The 24,553-nt window shown below is 29.6% G+C and overlaps 1 protein-coding gene across 2 annotated transcripts in view; it reads right to left on the bottom strand.

Annotated features, from left to right (window-relative positions):
- The window catches only part of LOC107447447 (eukaryotic translation initiation factor 4 gamma 3), a 53,841-nt gene that overhangs the window by 12,944 nt on the left and 16,344 nt on the right, over positions 1 to 24,553 (bottom strand). For both annotated transcript variants that reach the window (XM_087158038.1, XM_087158039.1), the window contains exons 5-15: positions 17,487 to 17,693; positions 17,274 to 17,411; positions 17,083 to 17,159; positions 15,590 to 15,764; positions 13,952 to 14,050; positions 13,784 to 13,856; positions 13,530 to 13,603; positions 9,698 to 9,801; positions 2,808 to 3,019; positions 2,604 to 2,698; positions 1,635 to 1,807 (exon numbers count right to left, since the gene is read on the bottom strand). In XM_087158038.1, coding sequence (XP_087014164.1) covers positions 1,635 to 1,807; positions 2,604 to 2,698; positions 2,808 to 3,019; positions 9,698 to 9,801; positions 13,530 to 13,603; positions 13,784 to 13,856; positions 13,952 to 14,050; positions 15,590 to 15,764; positions 17,083 to 17,159; positions 17,274 to 17,411; positions 17,487 to 17,693 — 1,427 coding nt within the window. The remainder of the gene's footprint in view (positions 1 to 1,634; positions 1,808 to 2,603; positions 2,699 to 2,807; positions 3,020 to 9,697; positions 9,802 to 13,529; positions 13,604 to 13,783; positions 13,857 to 13,951; positions 14,051 to 15,589; positions 15,765 to 17,082; positions 17,160 to 17,273; positions 17,412 to 17,486; positions 17,694 to 24,553) is intronic.

Raw genomic sequence — 24,553 nt, forward strand, 5'->3', positions numbered from 1 at the left:
TAAGAAACATTTGTGTTTTCTGTTTTTCTTTTTTTAGGCATTTTTATTATGACTCAGCATTTTTTTTAAAAATAAAGTTACTAATAAAATTTATTTTATAAAAATTTTTTTTCTTCTAAAATTATGGCAATGAGAAAAATTTAAATTGAGATTTTCATTTAAAAAATTAAGAACTTTTTTTCTAACTTTTTATTTTCTTTAAATAAAAAAAACTTTTTTTAGACGTTTTTATTATAACGCATTAATTTTTTAAAAGCATTTCTGTTGACTTGATTCTTTTTTCTTGGCTTTTTCTGGTAATTGGAAAACTGAGATGTTCAGCTTCAAACTTTTCTTTCAAAAATTAAGATTGATTTTTATGTTCTCTGTTTCGCTTTTCGTCATTTTCACAAACGTTTTTGATTGGCCTTATTTTTCAGAGTTAATTTATGAATACGTTTCTCCAGGAAATATTATTCTGAGCATTGAAATTTTAGTTTCAGTGTTGATATGCTGCTAAAAGATTTTGCTATTTGGCCCCAAGTGTACGGCGTTCAGTCGATTTTTTTCTTCTTTTTTTACTGAATATTTGGTTTTTAACCAAATCACAATTCATGACTATATTCGAACAAATCATATTCGTTGCGGAAAAAAAGAAGGAAAAATAACTAGGGTTAATGATATAAAACTGTACTGAAATACCGTTTCAAAGAGTGATTATTTAATTGTGCGATTAACAATCATGTGTGGTAATAACATCATAGTTAAATAACAGGATCGTCAAAATCATGTGGAAAAGTATAGAAATAATTGGGGGGAAAATTACTTATATTCATGCTGAACTCAGCACGAATAAAGCGTGTCAAATGCACGATTTAAAATTTGCATGTCTTAATAGAATAATTGGAATTTTTTATCATACGTGGGAACGCATAGCAATAACTGCCGATCTAAAACTCGCGTCGTAATAAAAATTCGGGATTTTCGAAATCACGTAGAGAAGCGGAAATAACCGTTTAAAAAAAATTATTTATATTTACGATAAAATCGGCTTAAAGAAAACGCGTTAAACGTACATTTACTAAAGAATCTGTTAAAATTGATTGTGTCAAAACGTGATGACTTAAAAGTGCGATTAAAAATTGCCATTTTTTAAAAAAAAAAAATTGTGTTTTGAAGCTATCGCGGGCCGCACTTCAAAAGTCAAAGAGCCGCATTTGGCCCGCGGGTCGCAGGTTGTGCACCCCTACACTAACAGGTGTATTTTAGCAGAAAAGCGAAGGATTCTCTTCCTGTCTTAGTTACAAAAAACTTAGCATTACGATAATCTAAGAGTTTTTAAGGAATATTTAGTAGCTCTATATTTTGCAACTTTTGTACTTTCAAGTACTTCTTAAGGAGTTTCAAAGGTATATAAGAATTGTGTGCACCTTGCCTTTAAAGGGAAATAGCTTAGTAAGTACTGAAAAGATGCATTTGAAAAAAAAAAAGCTGATTGTAATTCTGTGTAAAAAATATTTAAGATAGAAATACTTGACATTACTGTAAAAAATAGTTCATAAGCATGACATAAAAGTCTTAACCTTAAACTTTTTTGATGCTCAATTTGATTATCAATTAAAAATAAATTGAATATAAAAAAATTCTGAACCTACCCTTTTTTATAATAATCGAAGGTGATAATATTTTGTTTGACTAAGTTAAAAAGTAGTTGGCCAAGGGAATGGCGTGCTGGACTAGAGCGCTCTAAGACTTGGTTGATTGCAGCATTGATGAACAAATGAATCGTACTGGGAGAAGCCAGTTCCGTGACACACCTGATTGCTTCCTAAAAAAGTTTTTAAAAAATGATTGGCATATAAATATATATTCTCAAAGATTAGAAAAGAAGTGGGAAGGATCCGAATTTCAAAAAAAATTATGAGCAAAGGTAGGGTGCGTAGCCAAATTATTCTACAAAAAATAAGCCCTTTTCTAGCCCTCAAAAATATTTTTAAGCACTTAAAAATATCATAATTAGGCAAGTTTGGAAAGTTTTTGACAATTTCCGGTTTTATTTTGTTCTAACCGACCGGCATGTCAAAGAATAAAAAAACTTTTGGCATTGTCAAAAATCATGAAATTTTGAATCATGCGAAACGAATGGCGTTTTCATACGCTACCGACTGACTATACGCCGAAATAGATTGGGGTTGAATTAATCGTGAAAACTTTGAATAGAACAATGTGAACTGTGTCTTTTTGCATAATTTGTAGCGAAAATCAACATGGTAAAGGAAAAATCTCATTTTGAAAACGGGAAAATTAAGCACTTTTTAAAAACGCTACGCACCCTGAAAGGGATAACTAACTTTTCCACCAAAAATTTTTTTTAAAGAAAACTTTTTTTTTTTATTGTATTGAGTATCTCATATTTAACAACCCTATTCCATTTAATTTAATTATGAGAAAGCTATCAATTAAAACCTTATTTCCTTAGCATTTAAATCTTTAACATAATCAATTAAAATCCTTAAAAATTTAAATTGTTAGAGAAAATTCTTTCCCAATACATTCTTTCAGTTTTATAATGAAAAATTATAACTATATTTCTAAATTATGATTGAAAGTTAACTCTAGCATACCTCAAAGTCATTATTATGTAAAAACTCATCAACCAGGGGCCTAGCTTTAACTTCCATCTGATCTATATTATATTCTGGACCTTTCAACGTAAGTTCTAGAAATATAAAAGGTTAGAGGTTAATAACCAATACTTTATTGCTAACATCAACAGCTTTTGAAAAAGTTAATTCATAAAAAATAAGAAAAATCACAAATAAGCGAACCCATTGAATCAACTCCTTTGCCATTGAGTTGGGATTCAGGATTCTTTTTCATTTCAGTAGATTTAGTCTCACTAGAAGTACCATATCTAACCAACTCTTTCACTGACTCTATCACATTATCTCTTTCCTTAGAGGCAGATGGAGTTTTTCTTAAGACAGGAGGCAGCTGCGTATTTTGCCCATGACTTGATCCACGACTTGATGCAGCAGATCTAATAAAAAAAAAGAATGTGAATTTAAGTTACATGATGAAATACGAATGCTATAAAAGATCCCTGCGGCAGAACTTTTTCGAGCTATCTGCGACTTAACTGTCTAGCACTAATATCTTTCTGCAAGATACTTCTAATAATAGCAAACATATATGTTACTAATTTAAAGTAACAAAAGAGCTGTGTTTACAATAACAACTGCATATTTTTTTAATTGAACATGAAATTTTTCTTTATCCTGACATTATGGGTGATATTCTCGTATTTTGTAGGGAGGGGGGAAGCACAGATTATTTGTGCGTTTTTCCAAATAATCAGATTTCGTGAATAATCATCACAATTTTAAAAAAAATCATGAAATCCGTATTAGTAATTGCCGAAAAAAGATAGAAGACGAAATCACACGAATCGGACTCTTCAAACGCGTGTTTCGTTTCGAGATTAGGCTGTTGTAATAAATAATATCGTTTAAAAAATATCGGATTTAAAAACTATGGAGAAATCAATAGCAATAACCGCCAAAAATTCTATAGAACTATTGCCTTAAAAAGTAAATACTCAAATGCACTATTCGAATTTTTTCATATTGTTTGTAATATATCGGGAAATTTAAAAAGCACATGAAAATCAATATCAAACTGCTGAAAATACAATCGAAACATTACACTGATTTATGATACTATCGGCCAAAATTGAGCACGTAAAAAAGTGATTATCTAAATACATGATTCAAATATTACATGTAAAATTCTGTAGAAAAGGAAAGTAAGATTCTTAACTTTTCAAAAGAAGAACGTTTTGGCGAGAAATCTGTAACATTCTACGACAATGTCGCTATGATTCTGCCACGGAGCAAAATTTTAATAAACTATTAAGTTCCTCTTCTGTTTTCATTAAAACTAGGATTAGAAGTTTGCTCAGTCAAAGCAGAATATCTGTTTAAAAAAATTGAATATTTAACATGTGATAAAAAAATTATAAAAAATGTTATTTCTACAGACGCACACTCTTTCCATTTTTGTTATTGAAGTTATACTTCTTATACGACTACCAAAAAGGTTGCGTTGAACGTTTAACGCTACATTTTTATTGGCCGGGAAATCACGTGGTAGGATTCAGTTTTTCCTCATTCATTTCCATATTGTTTGGGTTCTCACTAGCATAAAAATAATAAAAGTCATAAAAGTATTGTTTTTCTATAAATATTCTTTTAGTTGGTTTTGATACACATATAATTTAATAGGGTAGTATTTTTTTATTTTCAAATTTAGTGGATAACAATTGTAAAAAATGAGTGAAAGCAATCCCACGCACAATGCGCCGGATTTAAGGTTATGTCAAGGTACGTCTCTTGTGAATATCAATTGATTGTTAGGTTTTCTCTTCTGAAATTACATTATGACGCATTCACATACATTATTAATACAAATACATTTTCCAGGGCGAGACGATGAGGCAACCACTAGCACTTCCACTGGTTCAAGAGGGAAAAATGCACAATATTACCGTGATTACAGAGCACGGAAGCAAGCGGAGCAGGAAAAAGAATAGAGCTATAGTGATCCTTCTACGACTGCTGATTCTTCTACAATTAACGTCGCTGGTTGCGAAGTTTAACTTCTTCCGCGCGGAGGGACTCCACGCACTATTTTTTATTTTTATTTTTTTAATCTTTTCACTTCGAGACTAGAATCTTTTCTGTTAAAATGCGCGTCAATTCGTATTTTAAAGAAAAGAAATTAAGATTTTAAAATCTGTGCACAAACAATCCAAACCACTTCTTTGTCGGGAAAAGGAATTATGAGAAAATCTGCTCAGATTGAGCATCTAGAGACTAATATGGATTTAAGACCGAGTCATGGCTGTTTGGAAACCAAATTAAGAAAAACACGGGATTTTAAAAATAGTATAGAAATTTTCAACAATAACTCAAAGTGCAAATCGAATACTGAAATGAGTTTATGCGAAATTTGCATGTGAAACTTTAAAAACCGTGTAGAAATCAGGACAGTGTATCTGCTAAATCTAGAATTTTTAAATCCATGACTTCGACAAAACACTTTCCATGACTTATGCAGGTTAATACTTTATTACTCAATATGGTCAAAAGAAGATCGTAATGAGTGCAACTTTCTTCCTTAAAAATAATATTGTTTTATCTGCGCAATGCTTTAGACACTTTTTTTAATAAACCAATTTAAAGAAAAAGCAATAAAAGGAACAGAACAAAGAATAACAGTAAAAAATAACCCAGCAGTTGAAGGTAACAAACATGCAATATTTTTAAAATATGTAATAAAGCCTCTTAAGAACATTTACAAAGCCAAAATTTTTTAATCTGATAAAATTCAAATATCCCATTTACAAAAGGTCAATTCTAGGGATTGTGTTAATTTAATTTCAAAGAAGCAAAAGTATCAACATTCCATGTACTATCAAATCGCAATAAATATATATAATGAGAAATTCAAACTAAATAAAAAAAAAATACTTCAAACATAAACAAAAATATTATTTTTCAAACTGAAATCATTTGTGCAATTAAATTTTACTAAAATTTTTTTAATATTTATTAGGCTTAAAACATATTTATTTAATAAATTTTCTGTTTCAATATACATATAAAAAAATTAAAAGATATTAAATATATGCTTAATAAGTAATATGTTTAGTAAGTTATATGGTATTAGATACAAGAAAACTCTTATAATTAAACACAAACACTTCAAAATATCTATCCTTTATTTTTTGTGCTTTCTTTCGTTTATATATATATATATATATATATATATATATATATATATATATATATATATATATATATATATATATATATATATATGGTGAAAAAGAGATGCTTATGTCAAAGGAAATCAAATTAAGTTACAAATTCAATTTTAAATAATACATTTTAAATCTTACAACTCTTAAACAGAAAAAATATTAACTTGAAAATTTTTTAAATCAAAACCAGCATTGTCAAAAATTAGACTAACAAAAATTTTACAGTTTTAAACATTTCACGTTCACATAGAATAATAAATTGTTCATATAATAGACCACGATGAGAGATTTTTACGATACTAATTACAATGATTTCTAAATCACATTACGAAGTTTGATATTTAAATCATGCGATATAAATCACGTTGTATGATTTATAAATAGTGATTAAAAATATCTATGTGCGATTTTTAAATCGAACAAAATCTGAATGCGGATTGTGGTGTGTGATTTTTAATTCACGTTAATACAAAACACAATGTGTGAGTTTTTAAATCACAGATAGCACGATATGATTTTTAAATCGCACTAATACGGATTACGTTGAGTTATTTTTTAAAATTGCATGAGTGCGGTTCGTGTTTAGTAATTTTTAAATTGCACAAATGGATCTTATTGCAGAAATTTTTAAATTGCAGGAATACGAATCGAACTGTGTGATTTTTAATTCATGCAAATTCAAATAGTGAGGTGTAATTTTTAAATTGAACAAACATAGATAACGGTGCGTCATTTTTAAAACCGTATCAATGTAGATCATGATGCGTTATTTTTTAAACAATTCAAATGCAAATCACAATGTGCAATTTTAAAATCAAGTCAAAACAAATCGCGGTGCAGGATTTTCAAATCGCCCGGTAGGATTAAGGGCTCCAATACGAGGACGAACTGGGAGTTTCCATGATTTTATTAGCATTTATCACTGAAAATTATGAATTTCCATGGCAATTTTTGTTCAAGGACGAAATCAATGAATTTCCATGATTTTCAATGACTTTCCAGGTGCATGGAGCTGGACAACTAATTACAGAAAAAATACAGGAACAAGAAAGCATTGAATATAAATAGGAATCAATCACGTCAAAAACTGATTGGTCAATTGGAAATTTGCATGTATAATAATGGCAAAGTATTAAAAATGATATAAAAATCCAAAACAATTACTGCCACGAAACAAAAGACAAACCATGTGAAATAAGCTGCAGGGAAATCAGTGGTACAAAACAAATATACAAAAGAGTTCATTCTAATATATACGTTTATAAAATAGCGTCGTAATAAAATAAAATTAAGGAAATTATGAATTAAAAAAAACATGTAGAAATCTGCAGTAATAATTTCCGAATGAAAAGACAATGTGAAATATGTTGGAATCACAGGTCTTTATAGGTCTTTAGGTCTTATAGGCAGGTTTTATAGGTCTTTATTCCATGTGGTCTTGTAGACAATTTTTCCGCTAAGACATTGTTAGAATTGGCGATTGCAACGCTTGAATACGCCATCTGGGGAGAGACCGGTTTCATGCCTTTGGCCCTTCTCCCTTCCCTCTCCTCCTCTTTTCAGTTGTATAGGAATGTACTACGATATTTTCCCATGTTCCCTTTTTATTTAATAAAAATATTTTTTTAAATTTCCGTGATGCTTTTCTTTAGAACTACGTTTAATATAGTTCTCCGTTCCATATAGTTTTCCAACTTAAAAGATTTTAATCTATATGAAAATCAAGAGAGAAACTGACGTACTTTCTTCCTCTATGACTCTCCACACGCTACTGGTGAAAGCATGCGAAGTGTTGCCATAGGAGGAGAGTTCTGCTCCACGCCACCTGCAGCCCATTTCGATCGTCAATTTGTAAGCAGGACGAGATTTTTTTCTCTTTTAAATATGAAATTTTTCTAATACATTACAAAAAGCACACATTTGAGCTATCACAATGCAGGAAATAAAAATTTCACGTAGGAAAAAGTTGGACAAAACAGGATACCATTATTGTTTTTATTTACTACGGAAACTCTGTCAAAGAGAACCACACATTACTTTTTTATAGCTACATCACTTATTGAAGCACAGAAAAAACATATTTTAAACTAATTTTAATGACTGAGAAATAGAAAAAAAAATTATTTTCCAAACTCTTACATATCCCGTTTTAGCATACCTGGGTTGGACAAAACGGGATAGGGTTTACGATGTTTAATTTTTTTGTGTAAAGCTAACTAAAAAACATAATTAACTGGCAGAAAACTGTAAAGCTAAATTTCTAAAAATTGTATTTATGAGATTTTATTGCTTCTAACTTTTTTATATAGACTGTTGTTTTATAATTAAGAACACAAAAATTATGATGCTACATACGTTTTTAAAGATTTTATGAGTTTTCAAACATGACTGCTTATTCCATTATTTTCACTGTTGAGATGTGTCTGGTGCCCCCAAGAGGGATTTCTTAGCAGTCCTTTCTTCAATTCTCTTGGTTCATTCTTGTAGTTTATTCATCTTTTTGTTTTCCTCCATTTATAATCCACTTTTATATGGAGATGATGTTATTAATACAGTTTTCTTCTTTCTCTTATCAGCCATTTTTTCTTGGAGCGGTCCTTTCACTTGAGGTATAGGTAGAACACACTTTGGAAGGATAGAAAAGGGTAGCTTAGGTCAATAACAAGAGAGTAATAATGCTGAAACTGCACACATCAGTCTGGTGTCCAACGCCTGGAGGTTCTTGCTGTTTGATCAGTGGTGAAGGACGATGCAAACAGGTGATCTGGGAAGACGTCAGGATTGCAAGGACTGATAACAGTTTTGCTAAACCCTTTAATGGTTGTTTCTGCAATGGCTGCCAGTGAGTAGGCTGCGTTGAACAGTTTTGTAACCTCGTAAATTGAAAAGCACCTACCTGGATGGTTGAACAGCCACCACCGAACTACTTGTTCATAATACGTGCTCAGTGAAGCCATGAAACTGACATCCAGGGGCTAAAGGCAATGAGTTGTATGTGGGGGAAAGGTTATGATGATTACATTATTTTCCCTTGACAAATTTACAAGTTCCAAACTTTTGGTGTGACTGTTGGGTTCCATCAAGCAGCAGCAGCACTGGGTAAGGTTGGAAAATTCTACTAACTTTTAAAACCAAACAATGAAGGTCTTCTTAGTGATCCAACCGGTCTTGTGATACACTTCAAACGATCCTGGGAAAACATCATCCATAAGTCTTGGGTCTTCCTTCACTTGAGGAAATACAAACATAGGAGGGACGAACACCCCAGCTGCACTGATGCATGTTTCAACAGTAACCAAAACTCCTCATTCGAGTGAAGACAAGCTACTTACTTGCTTTTTGCCTCGTAGACTCAACACTTCTGAAGGCTTGTTTGGCACTGTTAGAATTCCTGTTTCATCAACATTATAAATATTACTTAATGGATAATTCAAAAGTTCAAAAAACTGCTTAACTGCAGTGCGATTAAACTCTTTTGCTCGGGCCATACTGGTGGGTTCTGGATTTCGGAGGCTAAGTTCTTTATGTCTGCCAAGAAATGATTACAACATACACTTTCCAGCCATTTTTTTTCCTGTGTTACAATTATGCTTAATATTGCTTCTCTCAGCTAACTCAAATGCTAGCATTCGTATGTCCGTTAGAGTTATACCAGATAATCTCTCTTCTATAGCAAATACAAGCTCATGCGTTTTTTTTAATTCAGCAATGAATACCGTCTCATATCTGTCCAACTTTTTCACTGCTGCCAATTCAGGGGTCAATGCATTTGTACGAGCCTTTTTTATCTTTCTTTCAATATAGTAATAATAATAAGGTAGAAGTATTAGGATAACATGTATAAACATATCGAAAATAAAAATTTACTAACACATAGAAAATAAAAATTATTACCTGTTTGTGAGAGCTGTTTTCTCAGAATCGAACGAACCTGCAGGAGTCTTGGTACCACCACTGCTACTTCTTCCTGGTCCAAGCCTTATGCTATCTATTTCACGCTACAAAAAGAAAACAAGTTTTTCTATCTTCTTACTTAAGAGATAGAATTCTGATTATGTGACAACTTATTTATATTAATTAAGTAAAACAATATTCTTCTTTAAAAACAAATGAACACAAAATAAAAATAGTCACTAGTGCAGAAGTCATAACAATGAAGTCAAGTTCGCTTTGTTTTAAATTCTTGTAACCTAAAATCTTTCAAAAGCACAATCATTAGATTTTCTATATTTAATTTAATTGTTTAGATACACCTTATTAAATCAAAAATAAAATGGTAAAGCGATTAAGTGCAACATTTAAGTTCTCTATACTGAAAAATGCAAATTTTCCATGCCCCAAAATATTGTGACTTACAAACGTGTATATTTGTATATCTGATTTACTTTAATTAAATTAGTTTAAATAATGGTGGGCAAAGTTTATTCACTTATTAAATACATTGACATATAATTGTTGCGACAACTAAAATATTTTTTGGAACTACTGAAATTCCTTGATAATAGAAGAGTAAGAGTGAAACGTTAAATTTACTTCCACATTAAATATTCCAGAAAAATATCTTATTAATATAAAAGAAGTTAAAGTTAGATAAGAGTTAGAATAGATAATAATTAAGCTATTTAACAGATTTTGTGAAAATAATGTTCATTGAGAAAATTTAGATTAAAAAAAATACACAATGCCATAAAAAAATAATAAAAAAATATCTGGTCCAAGTATATATATATATAAATATATTAAAACAAAAACTATATACAATTAAACATAAAGCTTTTTCAGGGTTGCCACTCAAATCTGGAAAAAAAATTCCCTGTGTTTTCTCTGTGCATATTATATACAATATATTAAGAGGAAACACTATCAATGTGCTCTTGTGTGAGCTGTATTATATTGACTATATTTATTAGTTTTAATTGCTGGAAAAACTGCTGAACATACTTAAATAATGCTATAGTTAATGAAGTAGTTTAGTATAGCTGAAATATCATGGTCAAATATCCCATAGATTACGCTTTGAGTTGTCATCATTTTTCAAAAGAGGAATAAGAAACAAAATTCTCTGTATTTTCCCAGTTTGTAAAGAAAAAAATCAAAATTCCCTGTTATTTTAGAAGATTTTTAAATTCCCTGTTCTCCCTGTGGAGTGGCAACCCTGTAATTAAGCTATTTAACAGATTTTGTGATATATAAATATATATTAAACCAAATTGTATATATATTCTCTCTCTCTCTCTCTCTCTCATATATATATATATATATATATATATAAGTTCAAAATGAAGAATAAAACAAAGAAAAATTATAGACATATGAAAAAAAGGGGGTGGGAAATATGTCTATAATTTTTCTTTGTTTTATTCTTCATTTTGAACTTATCTAATGAGTGCTGTTTACTTGCAGCTTAAGCGCAATAAATGTTACTTATTGTTTTTCTTAACTTTCTTAGTGTTTTCTTGTATTTATTTATTTATTATATATATATATATATATATATATATATATATATATATATATATATATATATATATATATATATATATATATATATATATATATATATATATATATATATATATATATATATATATATATATATATATATATATATATATATATATATATATATATATATATATATATATATATATATATATATATATATATATATATATATATATATATATATATAAACTGCTGTTTGTAGAAAATGCAACACCATGAAAGAATCATCAGAATCAAATGAAATTTAATGCAGAAACGACTTGTACTGATACAAATAAATGATGAAATTTTCAAAACAAAAGAAACAAATTAAGCGTCCGAAATCAGTATTTGGTGCAGCCACCACGCGCTGCAATAAGTGCTGCTATACGACGTGGCATGAAGTCAAACAGATGTTGAATATCTGCTTGAGGAAGAGAATTCCATATCGCTTGTATGCTCAACCAAAGTTCGTCTTTGGAAACTGCAGGACGCGGATCACGAGTGAGACGCCGACCAACCATATCCCACACGTGCTCAATAGGCGACATATCCGGCGAATAAGCAGGCCAAGGAAGAAGTTGCATGCGTTGTGCTGAACAGAAGTCTCTAACAGTCCGCGCAACATGTGGTCGTGCATTATCCTGCTGAAAGATAGCTCCAGGGATGCCTTGAAGGAAAGGAACGACTTCGGGCTGTAGCACTTCACGGACGTATCTGTTGCTATTGAGATTACCCTCAATTCGTATCAAATTGGATCGTCCATGATACGAAATCGCACCCCAGACCATAACTCCGGGTGTTCGACCACTATGTCGTTCAATAATACACTCAGGAAGGCAGCGTTGACCGGCATAACGTCTAACACGAACACGGCCATCATGGGTCCACAAATTGAAGCGTGATTCATCTGAAAAGACAACTTGGTGCCAATCAGCTCGCCAGTCTCTGTGCTCAAGAGCCCACTGCCGACGCAGCCGTCGATGATCCGCCGTGAGGGGAATCCTGTATAATGGCACCCTTGCACGCAATCCACGGCGCAGCAGACGACGACGAATTGACGAAGCCGACAATTGTACACCTGTAGCAGTAGACCAATGTGCTGCCAGCTGCCTGGAGGAAGCTGTGCGATCATTCACCGCCATGCGGAGCAGGTGTCGATCATCGCGCTCTGACGTCACCTTCTGTCGTCCAGTGCCTGTTTTTCGAGTTGTTCGGTGCTCGTCGGTCCACTACTTCCAAACTCGCATCACTGTGGAACTGTTCCGCTGCATACGAGCTGCTATTGCGCGATAGGAAAATCCTCCTTCTCGAAGGCCGATTATCCTCCCTCGTTCAAACTCCGTAAGTTGCTTGAATTTCTTATTCTTCCGTCGTGGAGGCATACTCAGGTCTCACTAAACGTTTGCCACTAACAAATAATCATAGACTATTTTCAACGTCCCGCTACAACGTCCCGCTTTCAGCATCAATTCAGAGGGCGCTGCACGCGCGATGGCTCTGAAACTTTATTAATTTGCATAATATCCTATAATTGACATTTGCTGCGAATTTCATTTGATTCTGATGATTCCTTCATGGTGTTGCATTTTCTACAAACAGCAGTTTAATTAAACAAAAATCTTTTTATAGAATTTGCAATTCAAAACTTCACAAATAAAAATGAGCAATAAATGATTTTTTTCTCTTTTAGCAGGTATGATGAGAATGTATTTTAATCAAATTAAGTATGATCTAACCTTTAATTATCACGAACAAAACATTTAAAAAGCTTTAGTTTTTCTAAGCAGTTTTTTTCATGTTTTTCAGTTCCCCCCTATATATATATATATATATATATATATATATATATATATATATATATATATATATATATATATATATATATATATATATATATATATATATATATATATATATATATATATATATATATATATATATATATATATATATATATATATATATATATATATATATATATATATATATATATATATATATATATATATATATATATATATATATATATATATATATATATATATATATATATATATATATATATATATATATATAGGGGGGAAAATACATTAATTAGATTTTAAGAATAAGTAACAAAATATGAATTAACTAAATATGAAAACCACCAGTTGACCAAGGACATCATGGGTAGTGGAAGTAAAAACATTATCACTTGATTTACCATGTAACTTATGTACAATTAACAAAATGAACATACCTTGGTCAGTTTTAATTTATTAGGATCAACAAGACTATAGCTGCCTTTACCCCATGTTGTTCCCATGTTTCGAGCTAAACAAGTAAGAAGGAAAATAAGGCGCAGGAAAATTGCTTTTCAGTCACACTGACTATAATTTAGGTAAAATAAATTGCTTAAAAAAACACACACAAAATTTAAAAAAATAATAACAAAATAAAGCAGAACGAGATTGTGTTTGGCCCCACATCTGACGTATGGTCACATATACACACCAGTATTTTTTCTTCTGTCTCGGTGATCAGGTACCCTGTTTTGGAAGGACATGTTCCGTAGAACCCAATCATTCTAAAAGACAAAAGCAAATTTAAATGCTAAATTTTAAACCTCAAACAAAATTTAAAGTACAGTTGTTTGATAGGGCATAGTATTTGATGACTTACCCTTTTTAAATCTATAACATCTAGCAACATGAACCTGACCCTAGAGCTAGTTAAACGTTTGTCTACAATCTTTTGTATTTGTAAGAAATAATTTTCCATCTGAAAAAGAGAGATTGCCAAAATATGGGTATAAAATAAGAGAAAATATGCTAAAATATGGGTAATTACAATATATATTACATCAATAACAGATTATGAAAATCAAGCTTACATAATTCCTTTTGGTAAAAATTGAAGCAAACAATTTCAACTTGGAAATTTAAATCAATAGGATAAATTTTAAATTCTAATGAGTAAAATTTTTTGCATCATATTAAATATAGTAATATATGGTAGCAAAATCCAAAATATAAATAATTACTAATTTAAGAAGATCATCAGAAAGATATATATTAATTGTAAAGTTATTTAAGCGCATATTAAGTCGAATAAGGTAAGAAAAAACTCAAACTGAAATATTTTAAAATTAAGCTATAATTTTCACTTAAAATAAGCATATTTTAACAACTAAAAAATATTTTTAAGTACTTAAAAAAAATCTGAATAAGAAATAATTTTTTCTTTTGTCGAAAGTTCTTAGGTATGCAAAAAATAAACAAAATGAAAAACTAATTTCCAAGACATAACATTAACTACGTATATTAACTAGTTCTTGGCAAAGAACTATGGGGAAAAATTTATAATGCTTAGTTGGTTCCCATGATGAGCATTGAACATTGCAAAAACCGCACTTTTTGCAAGATTTATAACAAAAATCGACACTGCACTTTGCAAACACCTTATGAAAAAATCACGATTGTTTTAAAAAACAAAAAATAAATACCTTTTAAAAATGCAACACTCAGCTATCTCTAGTAATATCAACTTTCATTTATCTCAGTTCTTAAGTACGATACTTTGATTCAAGGCAACAATATTATGAAGCAAAATTTACATTATCAATAAAAAGTAACTGAAGATTACCATAGAACTTACAAAACATACCAATATGAAATTCGGTACTATTAGAATTAAGAAAGGTATGCCCCACTAACAATGATTACAGTAGAAAAGTATGGCAATTATTCTTAAAAATTTATTTTAAGCAAACTTGAATGTGCATATTGTGTTGCAATTCATAGAGGTATTATTATAATAATTTTTCATACTTTAAACTATACAGAACTTTTATTTATAAAATTCTTACAAATAATGAATAAAAAAAATACAAATTGCAAATTAATACTTAAGTAAATGATAACGAAAATGTTATTAAAATCTAATAAATCCCTACTAATTATTAGAAACCCTCCAAATAGGATTAGGCAATCTCAAGTGGTTTTGATATATCTCATTCTGACTCACTAGTTACTAGCTAATATCAATTTTTTTCATTTTTTCCACATTTAAATTTAAATCAGATAAAACCGATACATGCACTTTTTCGACAAAGAATACAGAATCGGCAAGGACTAATCTTTATAATGGTTTATTGTTGTTCAATGAAACTAAAGGCATGTGCTTAATAAGCTTTTCTTGAAATAAAAAAAAATTGAAGATAAGTTGTTTTTTTAAATTTGTATTATTTACAAGAATACTTTTCCTCATATTTTATTACAAGTAAAAGCACAGATCAAAATGAAAACAAAGAACACTTACCACACTTTCTCTTGAGCCTTTAACTCTTCGATCATCTAATTCTTTACCTATCGTTTTCAGCAATTGACACAAACACTCAAGTGATTCTTCATCTCCTTGGGAGATGAGCCTTTTTATACATTCATGCATGATAGGTTCAGTTAACATTCCAAGGCGAAAGAGTTCACCAATAAATCTAAAAAAAAGGAAAAAGAGAATTGTAATATACTTTAAATTTGTTTTTATATGCATAAAATTTATATAGAACTAAAGGACCGTGCCCCCTCCTTTCTAACGCTCGCCAACCCCCGAAAATTGCAACGCAATCTTATATGGTTTGCTTCGTAACCAAGCTCGCTTCGCTCACTACTAACTAGGTACATTGCAAATGCGCAAAATTCTAAGAATTCAAAACAATCATTTAAATCCATATAACGACTTTTTTTTTTAAAAAAATTACATCTTTTTAGTAAATACTAAGTCATTAAAATAAATTTGAATTCAAATAAATGACATGTAATTCATTAAACCTATTAGAAATGTGCTATAGTATAAAATCTTAAGATAAAATTTCTAAAACTGATATCTCTTTAAAAAGGTTACAATTTTGGCTATAATTAAGTCTATTAAAAATTGAATTAAGTGAATTGCAATGGAAAGACCTGCATAAACAAAACATTATTTTTTAAGAAATAATAACCATGAACGATTCACAACTTTGTTAAAAACATAAGTATACGTCTTAGAATAAATTAATAATAAAACAAACAAATTCGTAATATAAATCAAAAATCGTCAAATAAATTCGTAATATAAACATTGTTCATGACATATGAACAATGTTTTTAAACAAAACATTAGACAATTATTTTAAAATACAATGAACCTGATGCAGTAATATAATGAATATTGTAACTTGGTGTAATGCAGTAAAAGTACTCTGATCATCTAATGTAAGTAAATTTTCTTTAAATATGTCTTTCACTTGAATACTGAAATTCAAAAAATTGCTTTATTTCCATTTATTTAAATATTTCTTAAATTTTAACCTTTCGAAAGTGCGAGGCTTTCTCGGTGCAGCCCACCTCCGAGATTCTACATCACAGATCTACATTTTACTTAATATCAGATATTATCAATTTTAATAGCTATTTAAAATACATAGCTGAAAACTAGATAACATTTTAAATTATTTTAATATTTTACAATGTAATCATCAAATTTGCAATAAGAAAAAAAAACTACATTAATGAAACAGCTTGTTACACCCTTAACACTATGAATCAATTTGAATTTAACGTTTCAGTCATGGTAATTCAAATATTAAAAAAAAAGAATATAATTTTTTAAACAAAATAACACAAATATTTGCTCTTATTTTTAGCAATTAGTATGATATAAAATAAAGTTATATATAGTTTTAGTTATTAGAGATTTATATGTTATTTCTTAAGGATATTTTAATATACAATAAATATATAAGTTATAACTTTTTTAGTGCATGAAATAATCACCTTGTATTGCCAAGCTGCCTATATCTCATTGTCTTATCTTCATCATACATTTCCTGCTCTAACTCTTTATTTTCTTCCTACAACAGAACAAATTTTAAATGAGTATAGATATTAATTGTAAACTACTTAAAAATATGCGCCACTTCTTGGGTAAAACAGTTTTTCTAGCTTATTGCTGTAATTTAACTCACTGGAGCAGCTTCTTCCAGAGCCTTAACCCTTTCGTGTTTCAATTCATCACTTCTACCCTCTTCAAATTCTTTCTGGCACTTTGTTAAGAGAACTTTACGGAAATTCACATATTCCTTATTCTTAGCGGGCACTTTAAGCTATTTAAAAAACAGATAAATTAATATACATCTCAACACATTTCACAATCATTTTATTCAAAATTAGTTACTTACCAATGACAAATGCTTGCACATGTTTGCAATGGGGACACTGGAGTTTGGCTCAGCCACAGCTTCCTCAAATATTAAATCAATGACTGTGCACAATTTTTCCTCAGTGTCGATGTTAAGATTTTTGATTTGAGTCAACAGAGTTTCAAACTTCTGTGGCGTGAGTTTATTAAGGATTCCTTGAACACTTCTCCTAAGTTCCTCATTTTCCTATTAAAAACATTTACATCATTATTTGTATTACAAACTTGTATATATTAACTTAGTTAAATTTTACCTCGACACTACCTATAGAGTGAAAATTAAAGCAAATTTAAAATTCAGAAAAATGTACCCTATTGGAAAAAATTCCCAGTATAAAAAAATTTATACCGTCTTATGAAACACCTGTTCCGGTATGGTACTGGATCCGGTATTATACAGGACTCAGTACCATACCAGAACCGGTTTTTCATAATCCGGTATGAAATTGATCCCTGTATGATACCGGAACCAGTATCATACCGGAACCGGTGTTTCATAAGCCGGTATAAATTTATTCCGGTATGATACCAGAACCAGTATCATACCGGGACCAGTGTTTCATATGCCGGTGTTAAATTCATTCCGGCACGATACCGGAACCAGTATGATACCGGGACCGGTGCTTCATAAGCCGGTATCAAATTTATTCCAGTATGATATCGAACCCATTATCACTAGTGTGCTGCGCCCAGTAGACCGGGATAGTGTAACAATTTATTTTCAACACAAGTACAGTGAGGTACTACAGTTTGATACAGGAAGGTTAGTGAACTGCTCTGAATGGGAAAATAAAACATTGATACGAGTAAATAAATAAAGTCACCTGGTTTATACTGGGAAATAAAACACTGACATCTATTCACACTTTGTCAAAAGCTATAGTTTGCATTATGTTTATAAAAATCACATAAACTGTTTGTTTTTTTAAACTTCTTCACAGTTAAATAAATTTTTTTAATAATTAATATATTAGAAATAATTGTCAATAATATTTGAATCTAAAATACTACACAAAAAATGTTTTGCAGCAACATTAGAAAAGTGTAAATACATTCTTCAGATTTTAAGAAAATTGATTGGAGATTAGAAATATTATGTAATGAATAGCCAAAAATTGACTAAAATAAGTCAAAATCTTAATTTCAAATTTTTTTTCATATCTCTTGAAACGACAAAATGAATTTTGTTAAATAAGCCTCGGAAATGTTTGACAAATGCAAATTCACATGCACAATAAGGAGACCATGTGAAGTGTATATATCTATACATAGATATAAATTTAAACAATCTAATTATAAAATTATGATTTCATTTAAATCAATTAACTCTGGTTTATATTTGTAATTGATAAATCAAATGGAATGCAAATAACACATATGCCAAATAATGTTTGAAATGCCGCCAAAAATATTTGAAATCAATCTAATTTGACACTGTTCATTTACTTTGAAATCAGACATTATAAAATATAATTATATAGTTATGTTACATCTTGACCAATCTACTTGCTTGCTACTATAGATTTAAATACAAACCATTTTAATTTTAGAAATATTTGATATTTAAATTATAGTTAACTTTAATCATTCAAACATAATAGAGGTTAGAGAAGTAATAATAGCTAGTAATAATAATAGATTTCACGAATTTTTCGATTTCTCGAAGGAAAAAAATTCCCTTCAAATTTCCTATACACTCAATGATAAAAAAAAAAATTTTTCACGAATTTTTTATTTTCTAATCCCACGATAACTTGAATTTTTTTCTCTCCATAAATAGTGCAGATTTTTTTTCTGAAAATAAAAAAATATTCTAAAAAAAATAAGCAATTTTAAGAATAGAAAACAGATTCATATAATGATGAACTTTTAAAAAAAATGGACATAAAGACATCAGTGGTATTCCTCTACGATAATGAATGGCTTCAAGAAGGCTGAATGTATTAAAGATCACAAAAGTAGTCAAACAATCAATATCGTTAATTCTGCTGAAAACTACACTGAAATGATTGGGACAGATTGACCGGACTCATGAAACTTGATGACATGGAATTTCACGACTTTGTAAACGTAGATGATGCAGTAACAGTGTGTGGTCAGTGGTATAACAATGATATCATCGCTCAAACGAAAGTTTCTTGTGAACTATCAGAAGAAGAGGATGTGGAAATCGAAGATTTACCGCCCAATGTTACTAACAAACAAGCACTTTCTACAGTGGACACTGTAAGGAGATTTATTGAGAGGCAGCCGAATATGTCAGATGAGACATTTAAAGTTATAGTCCACTTAGAAAGTGTTATAGACAAACTTTCGTACACATCTCTAAAGCAAACAACAATTGAATCTTTTTTTAAATAAAAGTGTAAAAAGTGTTTTTAGAATAAATATGGAATAGTAAATAAGGTACGTAAGGAGCATTTTTCTTCATTCTACCATCGATAACATGCGATTTTCGATAATTCCAATTTTTGGTATCTCAAATTTTTTCTCCTCTACCTTCAAGTTCGAGACATCGAGGTTTGACTGTATTTTACTCTGTCATTCTATCGAAATTTTTCTTAAGGTTCCTTGACTTAAAGCACAATTCGTTATACTCATTTTCTATTTGAAGTATTTAATTTCTATGATAATTTACTTATGACATAATATCTGAAAATTAAATTAGGAAAAAAAGTTATCGCCTACGAGGGAATTATTTATATCGAGACACATGTTCATAAAGCATAAAATAAGCCTAAATTTTCGAAGGCTTTTCTTATCTCACAATTGGTGTGAACTCAACAAGATATAATTAATATAATAATTAATATATATACTGAATAAAACACACAGCACAAAATTAAAACTTTTAAACATTGAATATGACATAATTTAAACTCTGTCTTCAATAAGATATAAGAATTACACAATTACTAAATTGGCATAAACATTACCATAACAGCCTAAAAAATATTAATCTTTTTATAATCAAATGAAATCAATTTATTCATATTTTAGTAGTTCCTATAACATGAAGCGACTGAAAAGCACTTTTAGTACACTTGTTTGCGAAATCAAAAAATATAGCATTCAAATAGTTGATTGATTCGCATAGTTTAAACATTATATCTTCCTTGTTGTGATTCATTTTATTCACAAACACAACTGTCGCTTGCAGGTCTTAGCTGCGTCAACCATGCACTTTCTAACAGTCTATTATCTAGTCTATTTGATGTCACCTAACCGTCTAGTTGGAGGTTATCTGGTTGCGCTCTCTTTTCTTTAATGTCGACCTCTTAGTAGAATTATCTTTCTAACTTCACCAAATAAGAGTCAGCAACAATGTCTCCATTCAGAGCACATAATATAAACAAAATTATTTTAATATTATGCTTTATCTATTTATGCTAAATTTTAGATTACAATGTTGATTAAGTTAATATTTCAGATTACAGTGTTAATTCCATTAGACATTTTTAACATTTGTATACTTTTTCCTAACTATTAAATTGACAGCAAAAATTATTAAATGAATAAAAATAGTAAAGAATTTTTACAAACTTTCAACTTTTTCACATCATATTAATAAATAAATAGACAATGAAAAATGCTATAAATGTCAGTTAATTCAGGTTATATTAACTAAAAGCTTAATTATGTTAAATTTTTCACATGGTTATGATATATTTTACCATGACACAAATAGGATGTATAGATTTTTCAGCTCGTATGACATGATTAAAATTGATAAAGCATTATGCTCATTACTTCTTTTTAATAATAATACTATTTATATCAATAGGGTACTACATTTACTTCAATTTTTAATTAACTTTTATGTATTTTAAAAACTCAGAAACTAGCAGTGACAGATGTAAATAACTAAGACAAAGACCCAGAATGCTTAAAAAAACAGACATCATATATGCGATTTTTACAAAATTAAAATTAAATATGTATGCATATTAATAAGATTACGAATATTCAGGGAACTGTTCAATCATACATTTTAAAAAACATTGCCTACAGTAACATACAAAGAATTAGACTCAGTATTTAATCTTATTATTTAATCATATAATCATTATTATTTTATCATATAAGTATTTAATCTTATTATTTAATCATATCTCAGTATTTAATCTTATAAGCAAAGCCTTCCTTTGGTTCAAAATAAGTACAATAAAAAGTTAAATACATTATAATAAAAAATTATTAATTTACAGGATGAGAATTATTTTGATGGTATATAAAGTTGCAGAAGATTTTAAAATATATATATATATATATATATATATATATATATATATATATATATATATATATATATATATATATATATATATATATATATATATATATATATATATATATATATATATATATATATATATATATATATATATATATATATATATATAGATAGATAGATAGATATGGTATTACAGTTAAATATGATCTAAAATTTCAAACAATGTATGATGTTAATTTACAGATTAGCTATTGAAATACAGACTGTAAATTAATAAAAGATTAAAATAAATTATTTTAAATTAAGAATAAACAATTATCTAAATTATATAGACTAATTTATGCAGTAAAACAATTTTTCAGAATAACTATTAAGTATGAGAAATACAATTGCAAATACTACTTATTTTTTATACCAATCAATTATAAATAGACTCAATATTTCAACTGGCTAATTGAAACTTAGATCAACACGACAATAGTAAGAAAAAATAATGGTCCACCAAAATTTCATTATTTTTGTAATTTGAAAGAGATTTCTAATAAAGGGATATATTGTCTAACATAGGTATCGCTCATACTACACACTTCTTGTTGACAACACAAAAGAATTCACAAACGCCCACATCATGAAAGCACATTACCAACCTACTTTTTAGAGTGACTCTATGCAAAAAGTTAAGTATGAATGATCTGAAGTAACTTTTGACCATTTTAGTTTCAGTGCAATAGTTTTTATACAGTTCAGCTCATAACTTCGTCAAAAGGTTAACATTTAAATTCATTATCATGACAAAGCATATTAAAGGCTTTAAACAAATAAAATTTGAACTAATCAGAGGCTGAACTCAGAAGTAAAAATATTGAAACATTTAAATTTGCATATACTTTTTACATTCATTAAAATCTAAGAAGCATTCAGTTCTATTTTATAATTAATTTGTAACTATAATTTGTAACTATAATATGAAAACTTACCAAAAGGTTTCACTAATTCAATTTATTAACAAACTGAATATCTTTATATACACTGTAACACTTTTATGTACAAAGATAAGAATATAATGAATATAGGAATGCCAACTACTATGTTTTCAGCAAAATGTTTTGTTGATATTGATAACTAAAACTCTCTGAAATCTGGGAATTTTGCAAACATCTTAAAAGCATCAATAAGGTGAAATGAAAACAAAAACATTAAAGAACAGTACCAATTTAAAGAGTATAACTTGCAGCCATCACAGGCAAATCTCTGCTAGTCTTTCTTTTTTAAGTAATAAATAAAATTTGTAAGCTTAAAATCTTTTAGTTGTAGCTGGTGCAATGGATCCTGACACTGAAATATCCCTAAATGTAGATTTATAAGGGATAAAATAACTATCGAATTAAAAAAAATATTCTATAATAGTTTGCATGTTGAATATGTCAAGAACAAGAAAAACATTCCTCTATTGAAATAAAAATAATATGCTGTTGTCCAAATCATTTCAGAAAAAAAATTGATTTAGAAATTACACAATTACAAAATATATGTACGCTATTAACTAGGAAGCAGTGGCGTAGCTACTTAGGGGCTATGCGGGGCAGTGCCCCGGGGCCCTCAAGCTCAGGGGGCCCTGCCCTCGAATCCTTACCAGAAATCTCGATCGAACTGAACTTTTGGAAATTTCTCCCATTTTCAAAATAAATATGACAGGTTGCAACCCCACTTTAATCATGACAACTCAGTTGAGAGAAATTCAAAAGTTATGCCCAGGGAATTCCCCTAAATTCTTTCTGTTGGTTGGCAGTGTTGTCAATTTGACGGACAGTGAGTGATATGTGCGTTTTATTATTCATCGATGTGCGTTTTATTGTGAATTCGAGTTAAGATTTTTTTTTTCGAGAGCGGTTAAAAAATTAATGCTGTATCAGGAGTAAGTAAGCTAATGTCAATAAACTTTTTGGTGCTGGTCAATATCGTGGTTCAATTTTATTTGATTTTACCACTCGTATTGATGTCCGTTAAGTCAATAAATCGTGTCAAATCTATAGATTTCGGCTACAGCTCATTGTATAACGCGAAATATCGTGAAAAGATGCAAGTCACCTGCAGTGGGTACATTAATTCAGGTCCGCGGGCAGGAGATCGTTCATGATCTCTGTAATGCCTTTCCATTCCAATAAATAAGCAGACCAGATTTTTAAAACAATAAAACTTAACTTTATTTAAAAACAAAAGAAATATGCATTGTTTTTCAGTAAGAGCTTCCAGCTCTTAGAATACCAAGGGAGACCCTCTCCCGATTACATCAAACATACATATACCTTTCTCTCTCTCGCATCCCTCCGACGGGATGACAAAATGCACCAAGTGCGCCTTAAAAGGTCGCCAAACAGTTGCCAACCATTACAGTCTCCACCGTTAAATGTGGTAACACAAACGGTGATAATTTTTTTTCCGGGGATTCCCCAACGACACTTGTTGCGTATCATTGTGTTTCTCTTTCCTTTTATTTTACTTTTAACGTCGTCAGTGAACAGTGAGTACCTAATTACTTGAGCACAATCTAATATTGTATTGTTTAAATAAATTAGAAAACTAAAATTATGGATAAAAAGAAGAAACCTAGTGGTGCATTTAAACGCAAACAACGCCAAGAAAGAGAAGATAGTAAACAAAAATTGCCCAAAATTGACAAGTTTTTTAGTCAGCCTTCTGCAAGTACATCTGGCCAAAATATTTCTATTGATAGTGACTCAAATAAAGTGGTAACTGCAGTGTTGGCTGAGAAGCCTACTGAAGAAGATTCGACAATTATTGCAGTTAGATCT

The sequence above is a fragment of the Parasteatoda tepidariorum genome, chromosome 2 (assembly GCF_982258835.1).
Source record: "Parasteatoda tepidariorum strain Cologne lab strain chromosome 2, Ptep-v5.0, whole genome shotgun sequence".
Classification (NCBI taxonomy): Eukaryota; Metazoa; Arthropoda; class Arachnida; order Araneae; family Theridiidae; genus Parasteatoda; species Parasteatoda tepidariorum.